The following is a 26,385-nucleotide window of genomic DNA, read 5'->3' on the forward strand; positions in this document are numbered from 1 at the left end:
TCTGATGATTTGTCACATGGAAGCATATTAAGAGTATTATTCCCAATGTGTACAACATTACATACAAATGTTATTATTCTTACAAGGGGACACTAGGTAAGAAGTTGCTACAAGCACTCTTGGGGTTCAATATTTATTACTGTCTGTCTTTACACTCGACATGTAGTTGTGATCCTTTACTCACACACCTTTACAGAACAGACTGCATTTATAACTCCCTTAAATCTATTATACTTATCTGGAGTTCTAACTTTCCCCTGAGAAAGTTCTGTCACACTAGATTAGGCAATCAAGAAGATCTCAGTTTTTCTTACCCTTGAAAGCATTTTTCTGGAATTGTTTTCCCAGCCTGAAGGGGGATAAACTGCTGGCCCTTTCCTGCAAATTTCCTTTTATAGTGCTCTTGCAAGAAAAAGTTGTTCAAAGGCCAGAGCTTACATTTACTCTGAGAGTTTACTAAAATCTTCATTTAAATCAGGACATGCCCATGCCTATTTCCCTCCTTTCTCCTATCCCCCCCAGCCCCCGCAAAAAAAACAAAAAACAAAACACCCCCAGCTTTATACCTAGAGTGAGTATTAAAGTTGAATATTTACGCTTCAAGACTGTTTGTATTTTGCAGGAGTCACAAAATGGAGCTATCATTTCCAAAACTCAAATTGCCTGATTAGTTCTATAATGTACTAATAAGGACTATTTATGACAAAAAAAGGTTCCTTGTCCAATTTCTATTAAAATTAATTAGGTCACAGTTATGGGTTTGTCCTAGGTAGAAAAAGGAGATACTTCTGTACATGAGATATGTACATGGTCTCTCTCAGTCTATTATTTTATTAAGTAACACAGAATAGGAGCTTTTGCTGCAAGACTTGGACAGCTGCTGCGTCTGTTCAGTATCTACCCACACTGACTACAAAGACCACAGAACTTCACATTAGTGAATCAAGTGTGCAATAAGAGTCATGATCATTTGTTTTCATGACCACAATTAGCTTATTCTTTCTAATAAATAAGATCTATCTGGCTATTTTATTACACAATAGTTTATCCAGCTTTTTAGATCAGTGGTTACATATTTTCTTCTATCCATTTGTAGTTCCTTTCTATATTTGACTTTGAAAATCATAGACTAGGGAGTAAGCACCTGTGATAGAGAAAGAATGTCTGTGGAGAACATACCATGATCCAGCAGGTTAAAAGCCTATTTTCTGTCTGACTGCTGCTGCCTGCCAATAACCGAGGAGACGATACAATATGCTGTTCCAGACTAAAGGATATCCCTTTATGAAAAGCAATATTTTTAGGTGAAGTGATTTATTATATATAATATTACATATACACTGCATATATGGTCATTTTATAATTAATAGTTGAAGAGATGCCACAGAAAGTAGCCACATGTTTGGGCTTGTAAGAGTTGAGGCTGAAAATATAATTCATCCATGGTTAACTATACAGGTAACTAGTAGAGTATTACAGCATAGTCATGCAAGCAAATGTGTGAGGCTAGCCACTTTGGTTCAAAGCATGGAAAAAGCAAAGTAGACTTTGTGATGAATTTTCATTCAAGAATACCAAGATTTGTGACCGTCTAGAATGCAACAACATAGCTTCAATTGCTGTAAACTTATATTGCACTTGCTTGCGGGTCTGACCTACACTGGCCAAGAAAATGGATACCCTTAACAATACTGTGTGAATTCATATAAAATATGTATATTACTTAAAGTTCATAAGTTGATTGTCTCTGCGGCTGACAACATAAGACAACATAAGACAAATGCCTTTATCACCTCGAGTGAACCCACAGAACAAATTAACTGACCTATACCACATGCAGTATGTAATAATTGCAAATATCGGGCTGGGTTCTCCAGTCTGTCCATCCTTATTGTGCCACCCAGGATTCAAGCTAAAAATGGCCACTGGAGAATCCCCCTTGTGGAGATGAACACACCTCTGGCACGCACAAGCAGTGGAGCCTGTTTTTATGCCAGCTGCCACAACTCTAGCACACATGGTGTGCTGGTAAATGGCTGAGGTGTTGCAGCTCCACTATTCCAATTATCTATTGATCCCTTAGGGTACACTGCAATAAAAAACGGGTGCCACAGAGCCCAGGTTAGCTGACTCTGGCTTGCACAGCTCAGGTTGGGGGACTAAAAATAGCAGTGTAGACGTTCAGGCTCAGGCTGGAGCCTGGGCTCTGAGACCCACCCCCCTCCAGGGAGTCTCGGAGCTCAAGCTCCAGTCTGAGCCCAAACATCTACATCACAGTTTTATAGCCCTGCAGCCCGAACCAGCTGACTCGGGCCAGCCATGGCTGTGCCACGGGTCTTTTACTGCAGTGTAGACATAGTGCCTTTGTGCCAGTGGCATAACTTGGAGCAGCTACTTGGCGGTTCTAATGCTAAACCACAGAACTGTAACTGGCTCCCTAATGACTCCACCCCATCCCTACCATCAAGCAAAACTTAGTCACATGGGAGAAAAATGAGACAATTATATTCCTTTAACCAATATTCTGTAGTTATGGAACATTCTGACTGCCTTGTGAGACGATGGAAAATTGGAGCTTCTGTCCTCTTTCCAGAAAGCAGCAAACATCCCACACCTCAAATCACCCCAAAACTTTTAGCAAGATTAAATTTTCAGTCACACTCTTTCAATTTTATACTCAGAAGCATATGCTCCCACAAAAACTGATGTGCACATCTTTGAGTGCTTATGTGTTTTTGCAGATACACATAGTCACAAACGTATTTTTGCAGATGCAGAATTAGAGGATATGGGCCACTCTTGCTGAAAAATGGGTCCCAAATTTAAACAATATAGTTGCACAGTTTCCTCAGTATCATCATGACCCCACATCACCTCCTAGCAATTATCTAACTTCTAGTAATAATATTACTGTACATCACTTATAATAAAAGATTAAAATGTTTACCTTGATATTTTGGGCATCAACATTAGCTCCAGCTTCTAGTAGAAGACTAATTACTGTAGTATTTCCTGCTAGCACAGCCCAATGTAGTGCTGTATTTTTGTGATATTTGTCCCCAAGATTAATGGAAACATTAAAAGTAAGCAGCAATCGAGTTGGATCCACACTAGAAAAATAAAAGCTTGGTTAGATCTACAAAGAATTAAAAATCACAATGCACTTTGTTTATGGGTTTGATTTACTTAAGCATCTTAGTGCATCAACTCAGACAATATTAATCAGAATACCCCTTTTTTATAGTGTTAAGTACTAATGGCCAATTCTGCTTCCACTGAAATAAATTATAAAACTACTTTTGAATCCAATGGAATCTGCACAGGGCTATAAATTAGTTAATAAGTGTAACAAAGCTTCTTCTAGATGGTAGCAGAGCACATATTTTCACATAAATTCTTGTTTTCCCATGTATCACAGAAAAGTGACAGTATCATTACAAATATATAATACCATGCAAATGTCTACGTATTTGATGCATAGCAATGAGGGTACAAAACTTCTCTCGTTCCTCATCATCACACAACTCCTATAGAAGAAGCAGCAGAGGAAGGAGAGGGAAGAAAACACAGTAATAATGTTAAACAAACAATGCCCTCTCTTCTTCACTAATTGTCATAAATCAGGCAAATTATAGTAGGGTTGATGACATTATGGGAATAATTTAGCTAGCTAAAAAGATAGTGACTTGTTTGTTTTTGTATTTTATATTGTCTGATTAAGGCAAAGTGCTTTGAACAGGTCTGTATTATAATGAGTTTATTACCTGTGTGTTCTGTAAGCTGCCCACATTAAAGGTGTCATTCCATTTTGATCCATCATATCTACATCCTGATAAAAAGAAAAGCATTAGTGAGAGAAGTAAAAAATGCTACAATTTCAGTATACTATAGGAACAGAGGATTTGCCATGCTGTATCAGATATTGGTCATTTAAGTCTGGTATCCAATCTTCAATGTAGACACTGAGGGCTTGTCTACACAGCCCCACGGTTAGGACTACAGGGGGATGAACTGCAGCACGCACCAAAGTGCTGTGCTGTAACTGCCCCACCATCTCTGCTGGTGCAAACCAAAAGATACCTAGTTTGTATTAACATAGTACTGGTCTGGAAAGGCCTTCGTTAATGCAAACCACGTACCTTTTAGTTCATACCAACACTGCCCACATGGGTGAATTACAGCACAACTCTTTGGCGGGTGCTGCAATTCACACCCACATAGTGCCTATTGCAGTGCAGTACAGACATAGCCAAACTGATGATTCACAAGAAAACAAAATATAATGAAGTTGTGCATTGCAAAACCTGGGAGCAAGAGACGTTTTTCCCCCCTCTGTGCTTGGCATAAATAAGATAATGCCCTAATATTTAAGATTTGATGAATGCCTGCAGGAAGCATAATCAAGCACTTCTGCATTTTAATACATCTTTTGTATTTACAACGCCAGGTTTTGTATCCACAAAAATCAGTATTGAATTAACATTCTCTCCTCCAGGATATTTGTATTAACTATTGTTGAGGAATACTGGAACAAGTAACATTAACTGTAAAATTAGTGAGCAAGTCCATAAAAAAAGCGAAATTGCAGTAATGTGCACTTGCGAATGTTTTTAACTGGCAGAAAGAATCCTTACATGGAAATTTTTAAATATAACAATTCTAAACAGTACCATGTTATAAATAACATATTTTAGCTAGATGAAATGAATGAGGCAACAGAATGTAGTTAGTGACAATGTTAGGTTCTCAGAATGATAAATACTGGCTAAATGTAAAGTATTTGTGTTTAATTATGTGTGGACAATCATTAAATGGATAGTAAGAACATGCTTTCATTCTTTTTCATTTTTGTAGATTAGCAGCCATTTTATTTTCTGAATACTTAAAATACCTTATTTCCCCCCTCGTTCTGCTTTTAATAACTTTACTGGTAGGAAAAGGATGTTATATCCAACAACAAAAAAAATCGCTTTTTAAAACAAAATAGATATTATGTGTACATATGCCCACACACATAACCCCTAGAATACATATCATAGATCACTGGTTATATTCTCTCTCTTAAAAATTTGAACAAGCTATTTGCTTAGAAGGATAACTGACTGACCTTCTACAATGTCTGGAGTCTGGCTGACACTTTAAAAAAAAAAAAAAGTAAGTATCGTGACCAATTAGTTACTTGATCCCCAGCCCAACTCCTGTAATATTTTTGGTTTTGTATCACCACCAAATAAATTATATTATTGGTTTTGAGCCACTGGGGCTGTTTGACATTATTGTAACTAATTTTCCTTCAATTCTTGAATGTGGGCTGCCTTAAACTGCACCATAAGAAACATGTAATTCAAACAACCTAATTTCCCTTTTTGTATCTGTGATAGATGGTGTCCAACTTGTCAAATATGAATGTTGGCTCCTAAGTAATTTTAATACTTAGTATTCTATAGTTATGTTTATGATCAGCTATGCTTTTAGGTTAACTGCAAAGAAGGTAAATCTCAGTTTGTATGACAACAAACCATTCTAAAAGGGTCTAAAGGCCATCAACTGGATGAATACGCCAGTCATTTACAAATGGTCAAAAATTTCTGGCTAAAAATGTCCTTTTTGCAAAACTGAAGTTTTCCATATGAAAGTTTTGATTTTCCAACAGGAAAATTGTAATGTTTGCCTCTTGGCTGCTTGTCCAAAAGGCTCTTGTCAATTTCACTTTCTGCTAGTGAAACTGATAAAAGCTTTCCCCTAGGACTAGTGAAGCACAGAGCCCCCACTGTCTGTTGCCTGTCTCCCCCGTACCCCCATCCCAGCCAGCTCTGGGAGCTGGAGAGGCAGAGTGCGCTGATGACAGGAAAACATGAGGAATTCTGCCACCATGGGAGGTGTAGTCATGTCCAGGAGGATGGCTCACAAAGATCACTGCCAGGTGTGTTCTTACTGAACTGAGGGATACACTTTATAATTTTAAAGGAAGTAAATAGACCAGTACAACTGGATTTGGAGCTGCTACTGGAGAAATCCAATGGTGCCTTGTCCACACAGAAAATCTCTTCCACTGGGCTTTGTATGTCACTCTGGTTCAGGGTTTCTTGCTTTGGACCAAGATGTCTTGAGAATACAGCCGAGCAGCTTTTTCTACAGATGTCAGCCAGCTAACATCCAAAATGCCAGATTCAGGGATGTCTGATTTGGATGCAGGACTGGACCATTGTTCTGCAAGACCAGATTCAGTAGGACCAGCGAGGTCATGGGTCTCCATACTTACAGGTTAATAAAGTTTGAGTACCAAATTGTCTAGCCCATGTCTGTGCTATCATAATGACCTGAACTGTGTACTGCCTCAATTTCCTGAAGAACCTGGGTATCATGGGCATTGATGAAGAGAGGTATAATAGACCAGGAGCCCACAGAATAAGGAAGGCATCCAAAAGGAAACCTGGGCTCATGTCTCCCTGGAGCAGAGGCTGAGGCACTTGTGTCATGGTGCAAACAGGGCCACTTTTGTAAATCCCTATTTGTGCAAGACGCTTAAGGAGGGCTGCAATCTTGAGGCACAACTGAGGGTTCTCTGATGAGTCAGTCCGCCAGTTTGTTCTGGAGCCTAGGAGGTGCAGAGCACCATGAGATCCACCAGTCCATGGGATCCAGAGAGGGGAATCACAGAAGCAAGGGTAGCCATATGGAATTTGAAACAAGCAAAGAAGGTTGAGATAAAGATCAAGGATGGGTCTCCAACCCCTTTCTTCTTTTTGATTAAGAAACAGTTGGAATAAAATCCCTTGCCTCTGAACTCTGTGGCATTTCCTCTACCCATCCTAGTTGAATGAAGGAGTCCACTTCTTGCTTAAACAGTCTCCCATGAGAAGGGTTCCTGAAGATGGACAGGATGGGTGAGGAGCGGACAGAAACATTTTGAAACTGGATAGGATATCCCTTGTTGATTATCTGAAGGAGCCACAGATCTGAGGTTATCCCATGCCAGGCGGTTGCCAAAAGGAGTGTTGGACGAACAAAGATGTGAAAGTGATCCAGCCACAGTCTCAACACACACATCAAAACTGGTTCTTTCCCGAAGCCCCAAGTTGTGAAGCAACCAAGGAAGAAGCAGAGGGTTGCCTCTCGTAAAATCACTGCTTCTTCCTCAGGGTCTCCTCGGACAGTTGCTTAGTACCATACTGAGATTGTGGTCTCTGTCGGTAGAACAGTTGCTGTTTTGAATTCTTCCTCCCTGGAGGCTGGGACATACAGGCCCAAGAATCTTAAGGTTGTTCTGGAGTCTTTAAAGTATATGGAGCAATTCATATGTACCACTATTAAAGAGGTAATTGCCCTTGAATAGGGGGCCCTCAATGGTAACCTGACCTCCCTTGGAATTCCCAATGCCTTAAAACTAAGCAGACTTCCTCATCACCATGGCATCTACCATTGTCCTGGCTGTTCTGTCTGATACACTGAGTGCTCCTTGGAGAGGCATTCAGGCTGTGAGCTGGCCTTCTGTCAAAGGGGACTTCACTTCCTCATGCTGGTTTTTCAGGAGTCTGTCCATAAAATTGCAATCTTTGTCCCATATTAAAAAAAAAATGTATTTGGGGAACAGCTCCTGATAATTCGTTACTCTCATCTGCAAGCTTGCTATGGGGTACACCTTTCTCCCAAAGAGGTCTAACTTCTGGTCTTTCTCCCAAGGGATGGTCTTAAAGCAGCATAGCCAGCCTGACTTCTCATGAGGACTATGGTGTTGGTGAAAATATTCCAACCTTACAGCAGACATCTCTCAGCACTTTTTGATGTGATGTGACCAAGGCCAGCCTATGTCAAATCACTTTGGCCAATTCAGTCTGTTATTAATGGGCATGGCTGACTGTCCCATAGAGGAAGGCTGCACTATACCCAGAAGTCTGTGTTGCTTCTCCTGGGTAACCTGCCACAGGATAAGCAGCATCTCCACCAATCTTTTTAGCAAGTCCCTTTAGCTCATCCACAGAAGTGGTGGATGGAGGCTTAACCAACTCTGTCTGGACAGAATGAGCTGACTGGAGGTTGATATACTGCTGGAGAGTAGTATAACCTCACCTGCCAGAAGCTGAATTCAATACTGAAGTGGAACCCGAGATGACTGGAGCTGCTTCTTTGACAAGAGGGACCTGGCTCTCAAGACTGGATAAAGCCACCTTCCTGGAATAGGGATTCACCCCCACTTGAGGGACCAGTATAGCCTCAATTGATAGGGATAATGAGGATGGCTCTTGAGTGGGTAGAAGGTGGGGTGTGCTCTATGGATCCCTGATGATCTTCTGGTGCCCCTCAAATATTCTTCCTTAGATTCTCTGCCGGATTCTCACTGTGACACTCACAGAGGTGTGGGAGCAACTCCGGAGAAGAAGCTCTGCTGTGTACCTCTGGGGAAAAAGAAAAAACGTAAGCCTCTTCCAAAAATGGGGCAGATCTATCAGGTGTACTCCATCTTGTGGGCAACTACCCCCCCATAGCCTCTCAATGAGAGGCGAGTCCGATACCATTCTTACAGAGAGATGTCTCACTGGTGCTGTGGAGGGTAGTGGTGCCGACAAAGAGAGTTGGCACACAGCTGAAACTGAAGTCAAGGAAAGAGATCTGATTACACAGACACTTGGTGCCATAATTCCCAGTGCCTGCGTGAACAGTGCCAAGATGCTCAATGATGATACATTTGGTGCCAAAGTCTGTGTCTTTCTATCAAACCCGGAGGCAGCACTGTCCTTGGTGTAGGAAGAGGCCATCTACAGCAACTTTGGGTTTGGTGCTGGGGCGCTGGTATAGGATTCCACTTCAAGGCTTTTGGAGGAGTAAGCCTTAGGAGAGGCTTTCTCCATCCCACGCTTGGAGAGTGGGATTGGTGCCTGCCCTGGTCCCTGAAGCGGTGCTTTTTAGGGCCCGTTTCTGAACACATCATCTATGCGGCTGACAAGTGGGTCTTATGAAAAGCCACCAAGAGTGGCATCTCAATTCATCAGGGCATAGGCAGCATGGAGCTGACCAGACACCTGGAGCGTCTCTGAAGGTCTACCCGGATCCAATGAGGCTTGCATCTTTCCAAGAAGAAGAGTTTCAGCTTTGCCTCTGTCGTCTGAGTCCTCTTGAAGTATGACATGCAGATTAAGCAGCACTCGAGAGCACAGCCTTCTTCAAAGGACAGCAGACACAAGGAGCATCTGTTGTTCATGGGCATAGCAATGTCACAGGAGTAGATCTTTAACGCCGGTGACTTAGGGTTAACCACTGTACAAGGGGGCTCTGCACAAAGGAGAGATCTCTTGTATGGAATGGAAGTGGGAACTATCATTACTGTATCTAAAATTAAGTACTTCAAAGCAATGGGCAAAGAAAATTTATCAACAAGAACTAATGCTAACAAACTTTTCCTAGTGAGAGAAAGAATTGTGCTAGCTACTTGCTAAGATCAAAGAATGTGGATATTACAAGGTCTAACAGTCACAAGCAGTAAAAAGGAACTAAGTGCAGGTTGCGGCTGGCCCACACTTTATCATTTCAGATTCAGGGAGCGAAAGTGCACTCAGGGCAGAAGCATGGACCCAGTGGACACTGCTATTCAAAGGAATCCAACCTCACACGCCTGAGTTACATGTGCACCCAGAGTGGAATCTGTGTGGATAAATCGCTCAAAGAAAAAATTCCAGTTTCCACACATCTTTACTCCTAATGGTGCAGTGGGAACTGCCCAGGGGAAAAGGGACGAGGGTTGGGGCATGCTTATATCCCATTGATCCATGGCTGCCAGAATGGTCCTTGGAGCCAGGGACATCCAGTAATGCTTAGAGCAGCCTCATAGCTACTTTAGTTGTGCAAGAGGGCCAAGCCCAGAAACACAGGGCCCAAGCTTCATGAGTGCAAAGGTTACATACACACACACTCCACCCGCCAAGTAGTCCTTGGCACTGCTCAGAATCAGAGTTTCTGAGCAGTACTGCAGCTATGAGTGTTAAAAAAATGAATTAGTGCTTGGCAACGTCTTCATGATTTTTCAACAATTTACGTAAGCAACCTTTGAAATTGGTTTGTACCACTTTATGTAGTGACAAGATAAACAAGTACAGTGGTTTTATTTTAAAACCACCTTGCTTCAAGTTTTTCCTCTCTATTTCATTGATCTGTAGAAAGAATCTGTTTTTATCTATGACAACCTAAACTGGGTTGTAGATTCTGATACTTGTGGACAGCGAGTGACAGGAGTCTTGGAGAGACACTGAGCACTTGGTAGAGGAAGGTCAAAATTCACAAGTAACAAGATAAGGATCCTATCTGGGCAACAGTAATTGCAATTTCCATTCCCAGACAGTGCCATAAAGAAGCAGGTGGGAACCAGAGTGAACACAGGGAGAGCTGAGTGACTGCAGGGCATCAATTCTGCAAATGAGTAATTAACTTCCTGGATCTGAGTATTCCTATTGAACTCACTCAATGGGGCTAGTCGTATGCGCAGTTACTTGCATCCATTTACAGGATGGGAGTTTACAAGTGCAATGGCAGAATAGTTTCATAAAAGGTTGTATAAAATTTTTGCTTTTAAAATACACATAGAAGTGTGGTTTTGTAAATTTTCCATTATCTTTCTCTATTACAAAACATGAAATAGTATTTTAACTTCAATAACCATAAATATGTAAAAACATACCTAAATACATAACACCACAATGTTTATTGATTAAATTACTATGGATTTTGATAACATATGCAGGCACAATGCTTAATTTTTCAACTTCATTTTCTCAGCTGTTTTCCAAAATAGCCAGAGTAATTAATACAGATTACAGATTCTTCATGTAATATTAAATAGACATTGTAAAGGCAAAATGGGCACAATTTTTAGGTTTAGTAGTAATAATCTTTTACAAAACTCATGACCAGGAGAAATGTTTCCATGAGGATATTTTTAATTCCAAAAGAAATAAAATACAGCTACACATCCATACACTCACACCTCCCTATACACACAGTTTCTTTTGAAATAAATTTATATATTTATACATATATTACATATGTAATAAAAGTTTATTATTTATATAGTATGTAACAATTATAAAGAAACATTTCTTTGGTGTTTTTGCAACTAATATACAAGATTTTATTTATTTATTTATAAATTTGTAGTTTGATTGCAATAAATATATATTTTAAACCCAACAGTGCTGCTTTAACCAATGACTTTTGAAAGAAAAACCACTGTGTATATATTACACATACATAAAAAGCCTTACCAAAAGTCACTGTTTTACACACACACACACAAAAATTCATTAACAAAATGCATGATTATGGAATTTTCTGATGCAGGGCGAGATCCTTAATAAAAATTCTATTGATTTCTGTCTACACCATTTATGCTGTTCAAACACACGTTTATCTACTATGTTTGGTCAACATCTTCATGTGTACCTTACTGCATAGTGATTAGTATAACAAACTTTATCTGTTTAACTACACAAACAGTTTAATAAAAATTGTACGGCTGTCAATTAACCGCAGTTAACTCACACGATTAACTAAAAATTAATTGTGATTAATCACACTTATAACAATAGAATATCAATTGAAATTTATTAAATATTTTTGGATGTTTTTCTACATTTTCAATATTGTATTCTGTGTTGTAATTGAAATCAAAGTACCCAGTGCTCACTTTGTATTATTATTTTTGATCACAAATATATACACTGTAAAAATGATAAACAAAAGAAATAGTATTTTTCAATTCACCTCATACAAGTATTGAAGTGCAATCTCTTTATCGTGAAAGTGTAACTTATAAATTCAGATTTTTTGGGGGGGTTTACATAACTGCACTCAAAAACAAAACAATGTAAAACTTTAGAGCCTTCAAGTTCACCCAGTCCTACTACTTCTTCTGCCAATCGCTAAGACAAACAAGATTGTTTACATTGACATGAGATACTGCTGCCTGCTTCTTATTTACAATGTCACCTGAAAGTGAGAACAAGCATTTGCATGGTACATTTGTAGCCAGCATTGCAAGGTATTTACATGCCAGATATGCTAAACATTTGTGTGCCCCTTTATGCTTCAGCCACCATTCCAGAGGACATGCTTGCATGCTGATGATGCTCGTTAAAAAAAAATGTGTCAATTAAATTTGTGACTGTATCCTTGGGGGGAGAATTGTATGTCTCCTGCTCTGTTTTACCCACATTCTGCCATGTATTTCTTGTTATAGCAGTCTCGGATGATGACCCAGCACATGTTCGTTTTAAGAACACTTTCAGAGCAGACTGACAAAACACAAAGAAGGTACTGATGTGAGATTTCTAAAAATAGCTACAGCACTCGACCCAAGGTTTAAGAATCTGAAGTGCCATCCAAAATCTGAGAGGGACGAGGTGTGGAGCATGCTTTAAGAAGTCTTAAAAAGCAACACTCTGATACGAAAACTACAGAACCTGAACAACCAAAAAAGAAAATCAACCTTCTGCTGGTGGCATCTGACTCAGATGATGAAAATGAACGTCTCAGTTCGCACTGCTTTGGATCATTATCGAGCAGAACCCATCATCAGCATGGAAGCATGTCCTCTGGAATGGTGGTTGAAGCATGAAGAGACGCATGAATCTTTAGCACATCTGCCATATAAATATCTTCCAACGCCAGCTACAATGGTGCCATGCGAATGCCTGTTCTCTCTTTCAGGTGACATTGTAAACAAGAAGCAGGCAGCATTATCTCCTACAAATTGTAACCAACCTTGTTTGTCTGAGTGATTGGCTGACCAAGATGTAGGACTGAGTGGACTTGTAGTCTCTAAGGTTTTACATTGTTTTGTTTTTGAATGCAGGTTCTTTTGTACATAATTCTACATCTGTAAATTCAACTTTCATAATAAAGAGATTGCACTACAGTACTTGTACGAGGTGAACTGAAAAATACTTTTTTTTTTGTTTTTTTACAGTAAAAATACCTAATCAAAAATAAATATAGGTGAGCACTGTATACTTTGTATTCTGTGTTGTAATTGAAATTAATATATTTGAAAATGTAGTAAACATTCAAAAATATTTAAAATAAATGGTATTCTATTGTTGTTTAATGGCATGATTAATTGCACGATTAATCACAATTATTTTTTTTAATCACTTGACAGCCCTAAAAATTGATTACTGAAAGCAACAGCTTTGAAAAAGTATTTTAAAAGTTAGAAAGAATATACCAAGACCATTTTCTGCTACTGTTGTCACTATACAGCAGAATCTAAGCAGAAAGTAAATATGAGGCAAGGATTGATATACAGCAATATGAGATTGAAGATAGTTATCTGTGCTACAGCACCATCTGCTGTTCCATCTCAGCTACTTTATAAAGGAACTAAATATAATACAATATACTCCCAATTATCCAAATAGCACGGGGGACACGGGTTTTATCTGGATAAACTAGAGTGTGAATAATCAAGAGGGTAGAAGCCATTCAGTAGTGGGATAGCCTCCCCAGCAGCTGGAGTCTCCTCGTCGTCGTCCTCCTCCTTGCAGTCCTGGCCAGGGGTCTCTACTCTGCCCTGCTCCACTCACTCACTCCCCTGACAACAGGGCTGCAGAAGGCTCCCTGAATTATTGAAGGGCTGGTGACACCCAGTCTCTGCAGGGGCAAAGTATGGGGCAGAGCACAGACTCTGGGACTGGGACTCTGCTCTGCCCTGCCAGGACTTCAGTCTTCCCTCTATCTTGTGCCTTTAGGGATTGGGTGTCACTGGCCCTGCAGCAGGGCAGGGAGCCCTCTACAGCTCTGATGTCATGGTCCTACTCATTCACTCCCATGATAGCAGGATGCAGAGGGTTCCCTGGGCCGCTGCAAGAGCTGTTTAGCAGCAGGGTGACCTCCTTCATGGCCGGGAGTTCCGCCTCTTCCTCAGAGTCCTGTTCAGGGGGTCTCTGTTCTATTATCCAAACCTTCACATTATCTGAATCCCTTCTTTATGCCCCAGCATGCGATACATGGTGGACAAGAACGGGATTCAGAAAATGCAGAGGTTTGAATAATAGAATTTTGGATAAATGGGAGTATACTGTATATGTTTACAAGGTCAAAGCAGCCAGAAAACAAGAATAAAGTAGAAAACAGGTTGATGGAGCTCAGTTATGCCTGGATAGTCATTGCCTGCTACAGAGCATTTACCTGGAATGTATTGTTTTTAATTACACAATATGCTGATACTTAATAGCTATAGGATTATTTGCACAAAGACACCGATTCTACAGGGATAGAGGTGTTAGATTCACTAGATTTTGTTGTATTGCTTAAAAGATTGTTACTACAAAGAATGGGTTATAGTATGTAATGCTGGGATGTTATTAAAATTATTTCAACTTATATTTTACATAATGCGTAAGTGGTAACAGACTAATTTTTTGTAACTGACTTTTATGGTCATGTTAAATTTCATCAGACTGATTTGAATGAACAGCAGCATAACAAAGATACACAATTGGAAGTACCTAGTAAAAAAATATAAGAGGGGATTTTTTTTTAAATGAGTTATGGAGACCATACCTGAACTCTCCTCTACCAAGAACAAAACAGTGCTGAGTCATGTGTGCAAGCTAGCCAATAATTACGGCGAAGATATTTTCATGGATATTTTTAGTGAAAGTCACAAACAGGTCATGGGCAATAAAGAAAAATTCACGGAAGCCCGTGACCTGTCTGTGACTTTTACTAAACATATCCCTGACAAAATGGGGAGCCCAGCTGCAGGGTCCCCACACTGCCAGCAGAGGTTTTGGCAGCTGCAGAGACCGCTCTCAGGTCCCCCCACCACTCCCGGCCGCTAGGGCTGAATTCACAGAGGTTGCTTGAAGTCACCGTGACTTCTGCAACCGTGACAAGATTCCGTGACTTCTGCAACCTCTGTGAAAAAAAAAAAAAATCTTAGCCTTATCTATAATTTATTTTGAAAATACTAATGGTGACTTTGGTTTAATACCACCTTTCAGACACACAAAATGAAGGATGGTGGGACATTAGATGAGTTAATCTGAGAAGCAAATTATTTTTTATAGATGTATTGACACATCCCACAGCAAGGATGGGAAGATTGTTTTATTAATTGTTTTGTTGGGTGTATGCACAAAGGTGTACAGGGAGCTAAAACAAAAATGTTCAGTCTCATGATATCATCATGCCTCTTTTGCCTTGTTTGGCTGTTTACGTGAGGTTTCAATGTTTTGGAGATTTGTGGATAAGTGAAATATACTTAATTAAAATGACATTCAATGAAAGTAAGGAAAATAATATATAAATTCACTAGTATTTACACATATTATACTGGCATTAAACACATATGAACAAAAGCTAAAGTGCTCGCACAACTGTTAACAGATGGTATATGCTTCAATTAAAATGCAGTAGTCTAAAACTACAAAACAGTAATAATACAAAAAGACATTACAGTTTCCAAAACGACAGAACATTACTCAAATTGTAAGCACAGTTTTTAACTATTTTCTTACTACTGAAATATTCTCTTTAGGAGTCTATTTATTAAAATGTGTTATTTTATTTGAATTTACCTGTCCCTTTGCTATCAGGTAAGCAACAATAGATGTATGCCCAAACTGGGCAGCCAAGTGAATACAGCTGCATCCTTCCCCATCAATTAGTGATGGATCTGCACCATACTTCATCAGTTGTACAACCATGGATAAGTGACCCTGTCTAAACATAACAGTGAACACAAACACACCTGGTTAATTATATATATAAAATTTGGTAACATATTTGGATAAGAAAAATGTTAAATTCCAACATTTTTAATTAATTAAATAATTATATCATTATATCACTCTGAATTGAAGATTAAGACAACTTTTCCTTTGAAAACGATGATCACTATGCATCTGATTCTGCAAATATGTGAACAACCAAGTATGAGACTAATTAATTTTAAATTTTGGGTTTTGTTTTTTTTTTTAAAAAGTCTATGAACAGATTAGTTGATTTTTTTTTATTTTATTTTTGCAGGGAGGAGATGCAACGTATCCTTCTATTACGGGGAAAACGAGTGCTACTTTGGGACCGACACTTTTCCTGCACTGCAGTAAAAGCATCCACAAAATCTTTTTAGCATAATAGCCATCAGGGTTCTCACCATTTTTGTGATAAGGTGCCAAATATGCACAGTTGTCAGTTAGTGCACAGCTGCGACACCACAAAACAGGCCCTTACAGTCAATCAGAATATGGCTTTGGTCAATTGGTGTTCAAAGTGACACAAATTTTCTCTGAACCTGATTTAATTTAGAGCAGTAATAATCTGTTTAACAGTTCACCTTATAATACATATATAACCAAATATGATCTTTAACCCAAAAGGAATAAATTAGTTTTAATATTTAAAATTAAGCCGAACACATTAGCTTAATGAGTGGATTTTTCATTGCCAAGTATCAACATAATTTAATATTTTAAATGTTCCAAAGGCCAATATCCCAGGCCTTCTTTTTGCAGTACATAATTATGAATATTAGTACATATATACTTCCTTTCCCATTCATTTCTACTTAACTGTATCTGAAGGAGTAACTATTAGAAGACAGTTGTCTGTCCAGTACTGTACACAGGAGTTCATCCACCCCTTTTATTCTTTGACAGTGTCCTACATAATAATTCTGGTCTCTCCTGGTGTTTAAAATGCACCTTTAATAATCTCCTGAATTTATGAGGCAATGCTCTGGACAGCATCAGACACAAACTGTCTCCTGACTGTCATCCTCCACTTCTGTATTACTAGATACCACCAGATACTCAATAGCAAGATTCTCAAAGCAACAGTGAAGAGCCGCAAAGCGACAACTGACTCAAATTTTTATACAATATATATCCTCTCTTATCATAATGATCAGCCTCTTCCACATCTATAGACCAGTTTGCTAGTTTCAGATGAACTGAATGTCCCGTCCTTAGAGACCAAACATATAAATGTACTCAGTTACTGCCACCAACCCAGTTTCTCAAGTTCACTCGTACATGGAGACACAACTCATACCCATAATAGAAGTATATAATGGAATCTAATTCAAATAACAAACAACAAATTGCTGTCTAATTAAACTGGAAGTACAGAAAATCCAGACTTTTTCCCCACCTCGTTGCCCAGTGAAGTGGGGTGGAATTTAAATCTCCTCCCAGCTGATCAACAATAGCACCCTTTGATATGTAGAATCTAAAAACATAATGAAAAATATACATTTAATCTAAATTGTTTTGATTACAATCATAAACATGAAAGATAAGTGACAAACATATAATTAAAAAGAGACATAAGATGCAGGTTTAAAAAAAATATGCCCAGCCTTCCTATAACAGATCTTCTCCTTGAAATTACCGGTCTTGAATTTTTGATACACACAGCTTTTTGCTGGTCTAGTCTTATTTTAACATTACTTTTATTAACTGCAAGATTGCTAATTTAGTTATCACTATATGTGTTAATGTAAAAAGATTTATATTATTATAAATAGATGGAAGGTTATTTACAATATTTTTTTAAAAAACTAAGTTATAATTTAAGTTCAGTGGAGTAAAAGAGATCTTTGTGTTTGACTATGGAAAACAGACAGGAATACTTGCAGAATTTTAGTGAAGGTAAAACACAGTTTTAGACAATTCAATTTGTAGCATGTATTATCACTGGAATGTCCCTACTGAAATCACTGTTCCAAGAATGAATGTTTCTGTTATGCTTTTAACCAAGTGTAAAGATTTTACACGCTTCTCAATTACAGTTATTAGACAGAGGACAAAAAAACATTAGATACTTTAAAAATGACTGGATAGAAATTAATTTTTCTGAAAAACATTTTTTAGCAGACTAACCACCTGTAGGACAAATTGAATTATCCACATTTAATCTGTAGCAATTCATATTTATAACATATGTGCAGTTTTTGTGAGCTGAGATAATTATTTTCCCTACTGAAGTATGCTTTCCCTAAGAGATTAAATTGGTAAAATGTAGAAGACAATGTAAGTCATAACTAACTAACAAAAAAGGCAAACATTTTTTTAAGCACAAGTCTTGTCAGAAATTTTAACAATACAGTTACTTCAGTGCAGGTCAATGGAAACCTCTAACAGTTAAAACTGAATCTTACATGCAAAATTTGGTCTCAGATCCAGATTTCAGGCATCTTAAAATTTGGAGGTGTTCAGCCCAGTATAAAGCAAGAAACCACCTGTAAAATTCTGATCTGGACTCCAAAACAACCCTCCAAGCCATCCCTAACCTGGTGGATCTTCAGATCTGTCATTTTGGTTCATTACCCTCTCAATTTTCAATAAGTTATTTTGCTAGTAAATCATGTATGAAGAAATCATATGATAGGGCTCAAAACACCTAGTTACAAGAACATCTACAATAGAAGAAACATGGAGAATATTGGGTCTCTTTTTTAAATTCTAAATGCCAACAAAGAGAAGTTATATATCACTAACTGCATGCAGCCAGTTAGGAGTGACATAACTACAGGGTTTACATTTGCTTTTAAATTTAATAAAGAAAGAGGGGAGCAAGTGCATAGTCAGGAGGGAGGTTTTTTATATATAACTTTGCAGGTGAATTTAGTGGTTATGAAAGTGAGTGAATAACTACACTACTCAGAACTAGCCATCATACAGGCATGGTACTGTGCAGAACTTCCTCATTAACTTCAATTCTCACCTACATCACTTCTATACTTTCAGCAAATCCCTGACAAGGGAATGACCTTGTAGGGGAGAATAGTTCCATTTTTGGAGGGGAGAATAGTTCTGTTTCAGCGCTCATTCAGCCTTTGGACTCTATTAAGAACAGTGCCAACTGAGAGGGGAGTATTTGTAATACGAGCACATGTCATCCAAGAACTCAACACTGGTCAACCCCTTGGATTTATTGAATGAATAAGAAAATACAAGTAAGATTACTTTTTAACAATGGCTTTCAGATGCTACTGTACCTTTTTTAATAAAGCAATATAGATACCAGACAAAAAAAAATACATATATGTTGGTAGTTTAAGTTGTTTAAGACTTCTTTGACATTCCAGCCACTGCAGTTGTCAGACAAGCCAGAAGGAGAAGGAAAATAAGAAGGGGTATAAAAAAGGGAAGAAGAGCAAGAAAAAGACAAAAACCTCTCTCACAAAAGAGCCCTGGTTGCTTAAAGAAATCAGGTGTCTTACATTTTATCAGTTCTGTACATAGACTCTCCCTCAAAATGATAGGGAGAGGTAGAAGACTGCCTGTTGTTTTATCTAAAAGAAAATGGACATACAATCAGTCTTGTTATTCTTTTACACTTTTCCATGACAGTGTAAAAGGAGATTAGTTGTCTTTGCCATGGGAGCTGCAATAACACTTGTTCTTCTGTCTTTCAAAACCAATGACTAATGTACTTCCATGTCTGTATTTCTCCGTCAGTGGTTCTGCATAATGGAAGGCAAAATGAACTGCAACAGGAAAAAAGTGCCCTTAAAAAGCAAATCATGATGACAACTGTGGCTTCGTGAAGGATCTGGTGGCCAAAGAACCTATAACAACAGATAGGACCTAGAGACTACCTGGAGAATCTCTTTATGCCTCATTTTTGCCTTTTCATATTTGGTTGTGTGTGTGGCTGCACATGCACATTAACACAGTAGAACTATTTTGAAACCTGCCATTGAGTCAGTGAACTTAATGTCAAGTGCTCTTGGCATCCTGCCAACCCCCATGTTATACTGACTACCTATCTAGTGTATACATTTAGCTCATTTTTTTAATTAATGCAAAAGGAATCATATGTACCATTCACACACCTATGACCTTGCAGAGTAACAAACACTAATGATTATTCCTTACTTACTTTAGTCTCTGTTCTAAAAACCTAAAGGATTTTTTCTTTGGTCATCACTTCTTGTATTGTATAAGACAAAAAAAAAAACTGGCTACTAAGCATTTAACAGGTCTTATTCTTGGGTACTACGGCATCACAGAGATTCTGCAAAATATCTAGACTGGGGTTTCTGGCTTTTATTTTTTACTAGGGCTGTCAAGCTATTAAAAAAATTAATCGCGATTAATTGTGCTGTTAAACAATAACAGAATACTATTTATTTAAATATTTTTGGGTGTTTTCTACATTTTCAAATATACTGATTTCAGTTACAAGATAAATCTAAAATACATTTTGTATTCTATTTTTTATTACAAATATTTGCACTGTAAAAAAAACACAAAAGAAATAATATTTTTTTCAATTTCCTCATTACAAGTACTGTAGTGCAATCTCTTTACCATGAAAGTTGAACTTACAAATGTAGAATTATTTACACTGGTACAAAACTGGTGTACATACAGTACTTGTATGAGGTGAACAGAAAAATAATATTTCTTTTGTTTATCATTTTACAGTGCAAATATTTGTAATAAAATTAATATAAAGTGAGTACTGTACACATTGTATTCTGTGTTGTAATTGAAGTCAATATATTTTGAAATGCAGAAAAACAGTCAAAAATATTTAATATATTTAAATTGAGATTCTATTGTTTAACAGGGTGATTAATCATGATTAATTTTTTTAATTGCAATTAATTTTTTTTTTTAGTTAATTGCGTGAGTTAACTGCGATTAATCGACAGCCCTATTTTTTACCCTTAAAATTGAGAACGAGTGTGCTTAAAAAGGAACTATGAAATCTATTTAGCATTATAGACAAACACAAAAATTACTTAAAGACATCATTGATGTTTAGCTATATATTAATACATACTTCACCAGATCTATTCTGTTGTTGATTGCAGCCCAGTGGAGAAGTGTAACGTTTTCTTTGTCTGGCTGCCGTACATCATAACCTGCTTCCACCAACTCTCTACATCGTTCATATATTCCATACCTTGAAGAAGAAAAAAAATTTCAACTTATTATCATAAGCAAAAACCAACACATAGGAAACAATCAGGTACTTAGATACCAGAGAGATGAGCACAGTATAAGAACTTACGCAATTACAAGATTGTTCTCACCTGCTGGAGATAAACAAAAAGTGAGTAAGAAACAGCAAACTTCTTATGCAGAGGGATTACCATGACAAAGTTTTCTTTTTTCCACCTGCTGCTAATAGGAGAAGCATGAAGACAGGAAACTTGTGCACAAATAGGACAAGACAATCAGTCAACTGCATAAGGAGTTCTTGAAAGACTATATTACGTCTGTGAAAGAAACGAAGATTTTGCTCCTCTGCCATAGAATTTCATTTTTGAACTAATTAATCAATCTAGGTCGACCTGAGACTACAGTTTAGGTCGACCTGAGACTACAGTTTTCCACCAAGAAGTGCTCTCTTCCCACTTCCCTGGGAAAAAAAAAAACAGACAATATAATCTCAGTTTATGGAAGAATAAGCAGAAGCAGAAGCACTGAAAGCAGTGACCCCTGTGCAACCACATGCAAAACTTACTGTTCTTCATGGATAGTCAATACTACCTGGGACCAAAGTTGACCAACATCAGCACTTCCTTTCAGGAGGAAAGTTTACTAATGTTGAGAAGCATGTAGCTGCTTGGGCAGAATTCAAAAAACTACTACTAGCTACTGATAACCCAGCTAGCTACTACCCTGTCTCCATGCTCCTTTTCATGGGCAAAATTACAGGGAAAATTATGACAATACCTGTACTCTATTAATGTCTGAGTCCTAAATGCTCAAGCTCCAGACTTTGATAAGGAATCGTGACAGCTCAGGTTGCACTAGTCTCTCTCAATGTCACAGCTGAAACACAAACATTCTTGCTGATGCACCTATCAGCAGCTCTCAACAAAGTTTATCAAGAAGAACTGCGCTGGAACCACAACTCTGAACTCATTTGGGGGGTAATATAAAAAACCATAATGCAGACTGTTGCATTTAACACACAGCCAGCTAAAGGATTATGCCCATGTGTCCCTTCCTCACAGGGGGCAAAGTGACCCATTCTCTCATTCCTTCACCACTCAGAGTTTCAAGAGGAGTTTCTGAGCTGCAAGTATGGATGATGGGGTCGTGGGATCCACATGCACAAAACATCTCAGAGAACACTACTTACTATAAGGTAAGTAACTGTTTCTTTTTCTTCAAGGTCCTCTGCATGTGGCTCCCACTTATGGTGATTAACTAGCAGTTTGGTAAGCTAAGCAGTGAGAGATAGGAGCTCATCTGCACATGGACAGTAGAACTGGTCTTCTAAACTCAGCATACACCCCAGATGCTGATACGAGAGAGTAATGGTTGGTAAACATGCAAACTGAGGACCATGTCACTGCTCTACAAATTTCAATGACTGGAACTCTGCTGAGGTAGCTTGGCTACTGGTAGAATGAGCAGTCACTCAACTTGGTAGCTGTAACTTATGGATGACATATGAAATCTTGATACTGTTCACAATCTATTTGGTTAATATCTGAGATGAGTTTTGTCTACATTTTGATATATTTAAAGCAGTGGTTTTCAAACTGTGGGTCATGACCCAGTACTGGGCTGCAGAACGTAAAGCACTGAGTTGCAGCAGTTCTGGTCAGCACCGCCGACCGGGCCTGTTCCTACACCGCGCTGTGCCCTGGAAGCAGCCAGCAGCAGGTCAGGCTCCTAGGTGAGGGGGCCATTGAGCTCCGTGTGTTGCCCCCACCCAGAGCACTGGCCAATGGGAGCTGGGGAGGCGATGCCTGCGGGCAAGAGCTGTGTGGAGCCGTTTGCGCGCCTCTGCCTAGGAGCCAGACCTGCTGCTGGCCGCTTCCGGGGCGCAGTGCAGTCCGCAGTGCTAGAACAGGTGGAAACCCTGCCTCTGCACCACGCCTGCGCCACTTACTGGGGGCCGCCAGAGGTAAACCTGCACCCCAATCCCCTGCCCCAGACCTGATCTCCGCCCCCCCTCAAACCCGTAGCCCCTTCCTGCATCCCAAACCCCTCATTCCCAGCCCCACCCCACAGCCCTGACCCCCTCACTCATCCCAACTCCCCGCCTCAGCCCTGAGCCCCCCCAAACTTAGAGCCCTTCTGCACTCCAAACTCCTCATTCCCAACCCCAGGCTAGAGTCCTGACCCCCTCCCACACCCCAATCCCGTTCCCCAGTCCAGAGCCCCCGCCCACACCCTGAACCCCTCATTCCCAGCCCCATGCCGCAGCCCTCACCCCCACACCCCAACCCTCTGCCCCAGCCCTGAGCCCCTCCCACACCACAAACTCCTCATCCCCAGCTCCACTGGGTCACGGGCATCACAATTTTCTTCAACTGGGTCGCCAGAAAAAAAGTTTGAAAACCACTGCTGTAAAGAGTTTAAGAGATTGTCTGAAAGATCTCATTCTAAGATAGTACAATAGGGCTCTTAAATATTTTGTCAGTTGTATAAGAAAACACAAAGAACCTTGAATAAAGGATGAAAGTCTGAGATTGCAACTTTGATGAAGTTAAGCAAAAGTCCTGACTTTAAGCAACAGAAGATATATCATTAATCCTGGACTAGATGTTCAGAGGCGATCAGAATATTTTGACCATATCCTTAGGAAAAAATGTTTTTATTGAGCTATGTATGTTTTCCTAGTCAAAGTTTTTCTAACTTTCCATGAAAATTCTCTTGACTTCATTGGAAAATTCTTTATCCAATCATATTAACTTTACATGTTAACTATCCAATCATGTTAACTTTTCCTGGGGGAATTCTGTGCCACTGCAAAATGCAGAATTTTTCAGAAATTAATGTTGGGCATGCAAAATTCCCCCCGCCCCCAAAATGGGCTGCAGAGATGTTGGCTGCCACTAGGGGCCACTGGACCTGGCAGAGGCCAGCTCCCAAATAGAAGACAAGGCCAGGGGGAGGGAACCGGAGGGTTCCCAGCAGCTTCAGTTCCCAGCATGCCCTGAAGGAAGGAGGAGGCAGAATGCAAGGAACTCCTTGCAAGCCCAGGGACCCAGCATCAGGCTGTTTCTCCCTCTGGATCCCTGGCCTCTAGGAGAGTAGGGTCTAGGAGTGTCTGGGCTGCAGCTGGACTCTGGAGGGTGTGAGTGTTTGGCTGGGGGGGCAGAGGGTGTGTGTCTGGGCCCGAGGGGGTGGGGTGTGTGGCTGGACTCTCGGGGGTAGGGGGTATGAGTGTCTTGGCTGGGGTGGGCCCCATGGCTGGGCTCTGGGGCGGAGGGAGCAGAGAAGCAGGAACTGGGTTGTCATAGGGGTTTCTTTAAACTCTACTCCTGGGGAAATTTGGTTGTTTGTCTGTATTGTTACAGACATATTTGCTGACAAGTATTTTGAAATAAATTACCAAAATAACTGAACCTGGCATGATTATATAGTGCTATTTTGAAAAATAAAATTTGCAGAATTTTATAATATTGTGCAAGGAATTTTTAATTTTTTGGTGCAGAATTGCCCCAGAAGTATAACTTGGAAGTTTCCAGGTCGTGCGGTGAAGACACAGTGGGTCCAGATACAGCGGGTCCAGATACAGCAGGGGTCGGCAACCGATGGCACACAAACCAATATTTGATGGCACGCTGCTGCATGCCAGGTCCCAGCCATCGGTCCCACTCAGCCCGCTGCCGAACCCAGGCCGGCAGCGAGCTGAGGGGGGCTGGCGGCTGGGACCTTGGCAGGCAGCAGCATGCCATTAAAAATCCTGCCCATCCCGGCCCGCTCTTCTCCGCCCCCATCCCCCCCCCACCCTTCCCCCCAGGAGCAGGGTGAAGAAGCTTGGTCCTGCCTGCTGGTGCAAGGCAGGCAAGCTCCCCACTCCCCCGCCTCTTCCCCCAGCATGCTGGGTTCCTGCCCCTCCTCCCTGCCGCTGATCAGCTGATGGGACGGGGCCGGGGGAGGGGAGGGACGGGGCCGGGGGAGGGGAGAAGCGGAGCCGCAGCATGCTCGCTGCTCCGGGAAGGAGACAGAGAAGAGGTGGGGGTGGGGACGGGGCCTTGGGGAAGGGGGGTGGAATCAGGGCATTTCCCCTCCAGCCCCCTCTGTGAGCCGCTCTGGGCTGGGAGCACCCCCATGACCATAGCCCACAACCCCAGCCCCCTGCCCTGCCCTGCCCCCTGCACTCCCCCACACACTCCCAGCCCTCTGCCCTGCCCCCTGCCCTTATTCCTGCCCCCTCCTCACATGCCTCCAGCCCCATGCCCTGACCCCTGCACCCCCCCAGACATACCCAACCCCCCCCACTCCATGCCCTGACCCCTGCACCCCCCCAGACATACCCAACCCCCCCACTCTATGCCCTGACTCTTGCACCCCCCCATATTCCCACCTCCGACCTGAGCATTGAACGGGAGCTCCTGCACCCCACCCCACATTCCCACCTGCACCCCTCGCACCAAATGGGAGCTGCCCAGGTAAGCACTCCACACCCAAACCTCCTGCCCCAACCCTGAGCCCCCTCCCTCATTTTAGCTCCTGGTCAGACCGTACACCTCAACAGGCTCCTTCACCCCCAGCCCTGTGCTCTGTGCACTCCCACCCTCAGCTCAGTGCTGAGAGAGAGGAAGAGAATGGGCTAGAACTACAGAGAAGGAAGGTACCCACTCTGTGTGAGCAGGGCCGGGATCCCAGACCAGCAGCGGGCTGAGTGGCAGTGGGCTGAGCCGCTCAGCCCACTGCCGGTCTGGGGTCCCGGCTGCCGGCCCCACTCAGCCCGCTGCTGGTCTGGGGTTCTGGCTGCCGGCCCCTTGCCAGCCAGGGTCCCGGCCACAGGCCCCACTCAGCCCGCTGCCGGCCTAGGTGAACAGAATCCCAGGCTGGCAGTGGGCTGAGCAGGCCGGCAGCATAAGATCAGCATTTTAATTTAATTTTAAATGAACCTTCTTAAACATTCTGAAAACCTTGTTTACTTTACATACGACAGTAGTTTAGTTATACAATATATAGACATAGAGAGAGACCTTCTAAAAAATGTTAAACCTTAAATTAAAAAGTGAATAAATGAAGACTCAGCACACCACTTCTGAAAGGTTGCTGACCCCTGAGATAGAGTATGCATTCTGAGTCACGAGAGATTATGTCTGGTAGAAATGGGAGAGTTATTGGACAAAATGATTGGAAAGTTACAATAGGTCTGGATACCAAAACTGATGAGTCCATCCTGGGGGTACAAGAATCATCTAAGCACTGTCCTGCTGCACTTTACTTAGAATCCTGGAAAGTAAAGGGGGGGGGGGTGGAGGGGGAGAACACAGACAGTGGGATGTGACCCGGAGATTACTCATCTGCTAGAGCAGTGGTCTCCAAACTTTTTTGATTGAACACCCTTATCAGTAAAAAATTTTTGAGCACACACTCCCAATATATGTATATTTATTTATGTATAAATTATATACATGAACTACTGTACTAATATATTGTGTAAATTATA

At 40.7% G+C, this 26,385-nt stretch overlaps 1 protein-coding gene across 1 annotated transcript in view; it reads right to left on the reverse strand.

The window, feature by feature from the left end:
• ZDHHC17 (zDHHC palmitoyltransferase 17) overlaps positions 1 to 26,385 on the reverse strand; it is a 128,071-nt gene that overhangs the window by 64,185 nt on the left and 37,501 nt on the right. The window contains exons 3-7 of the mRNA XM_084635334.1: positions 20,788 to 20,910; positions 17,143 to 17,220; positions 15,570 to 15,714; positions 3,765 to 3,829; positions 2,948 to 3,110 (exon numbers count right to left, since the gene is read on the reverse strand). Coding sequence (XP_084491460.1) covers positions 2,948 to 3,110; positions 3,765 to 3,829; positions 15,570 to 15,714; positions 17,143 to 17,220; positions 20,788 to 20,910 — 574 coding nt within the window. The remainder of the gene's footprint in view (positions 1 to 2,947; positions 3,111 to 3,764; positions 3,830 to 15,569; positions 15,715 to 17,142; positions 17,221 to 20,787; positions 20,911 to 26,385) is intronic.

This window comes from Lepidochelys olivacea, assembly GCF_965140295.1.
Source record: "Lepidochelys olivacea isolate rLepOli2 genome assembly, chromosome: 1".
NCBI lineage: Eukaryota > Metazoa > Chordata > Testudines > Cheloniidae > Lepidochelys > Lepidochelys olivacea.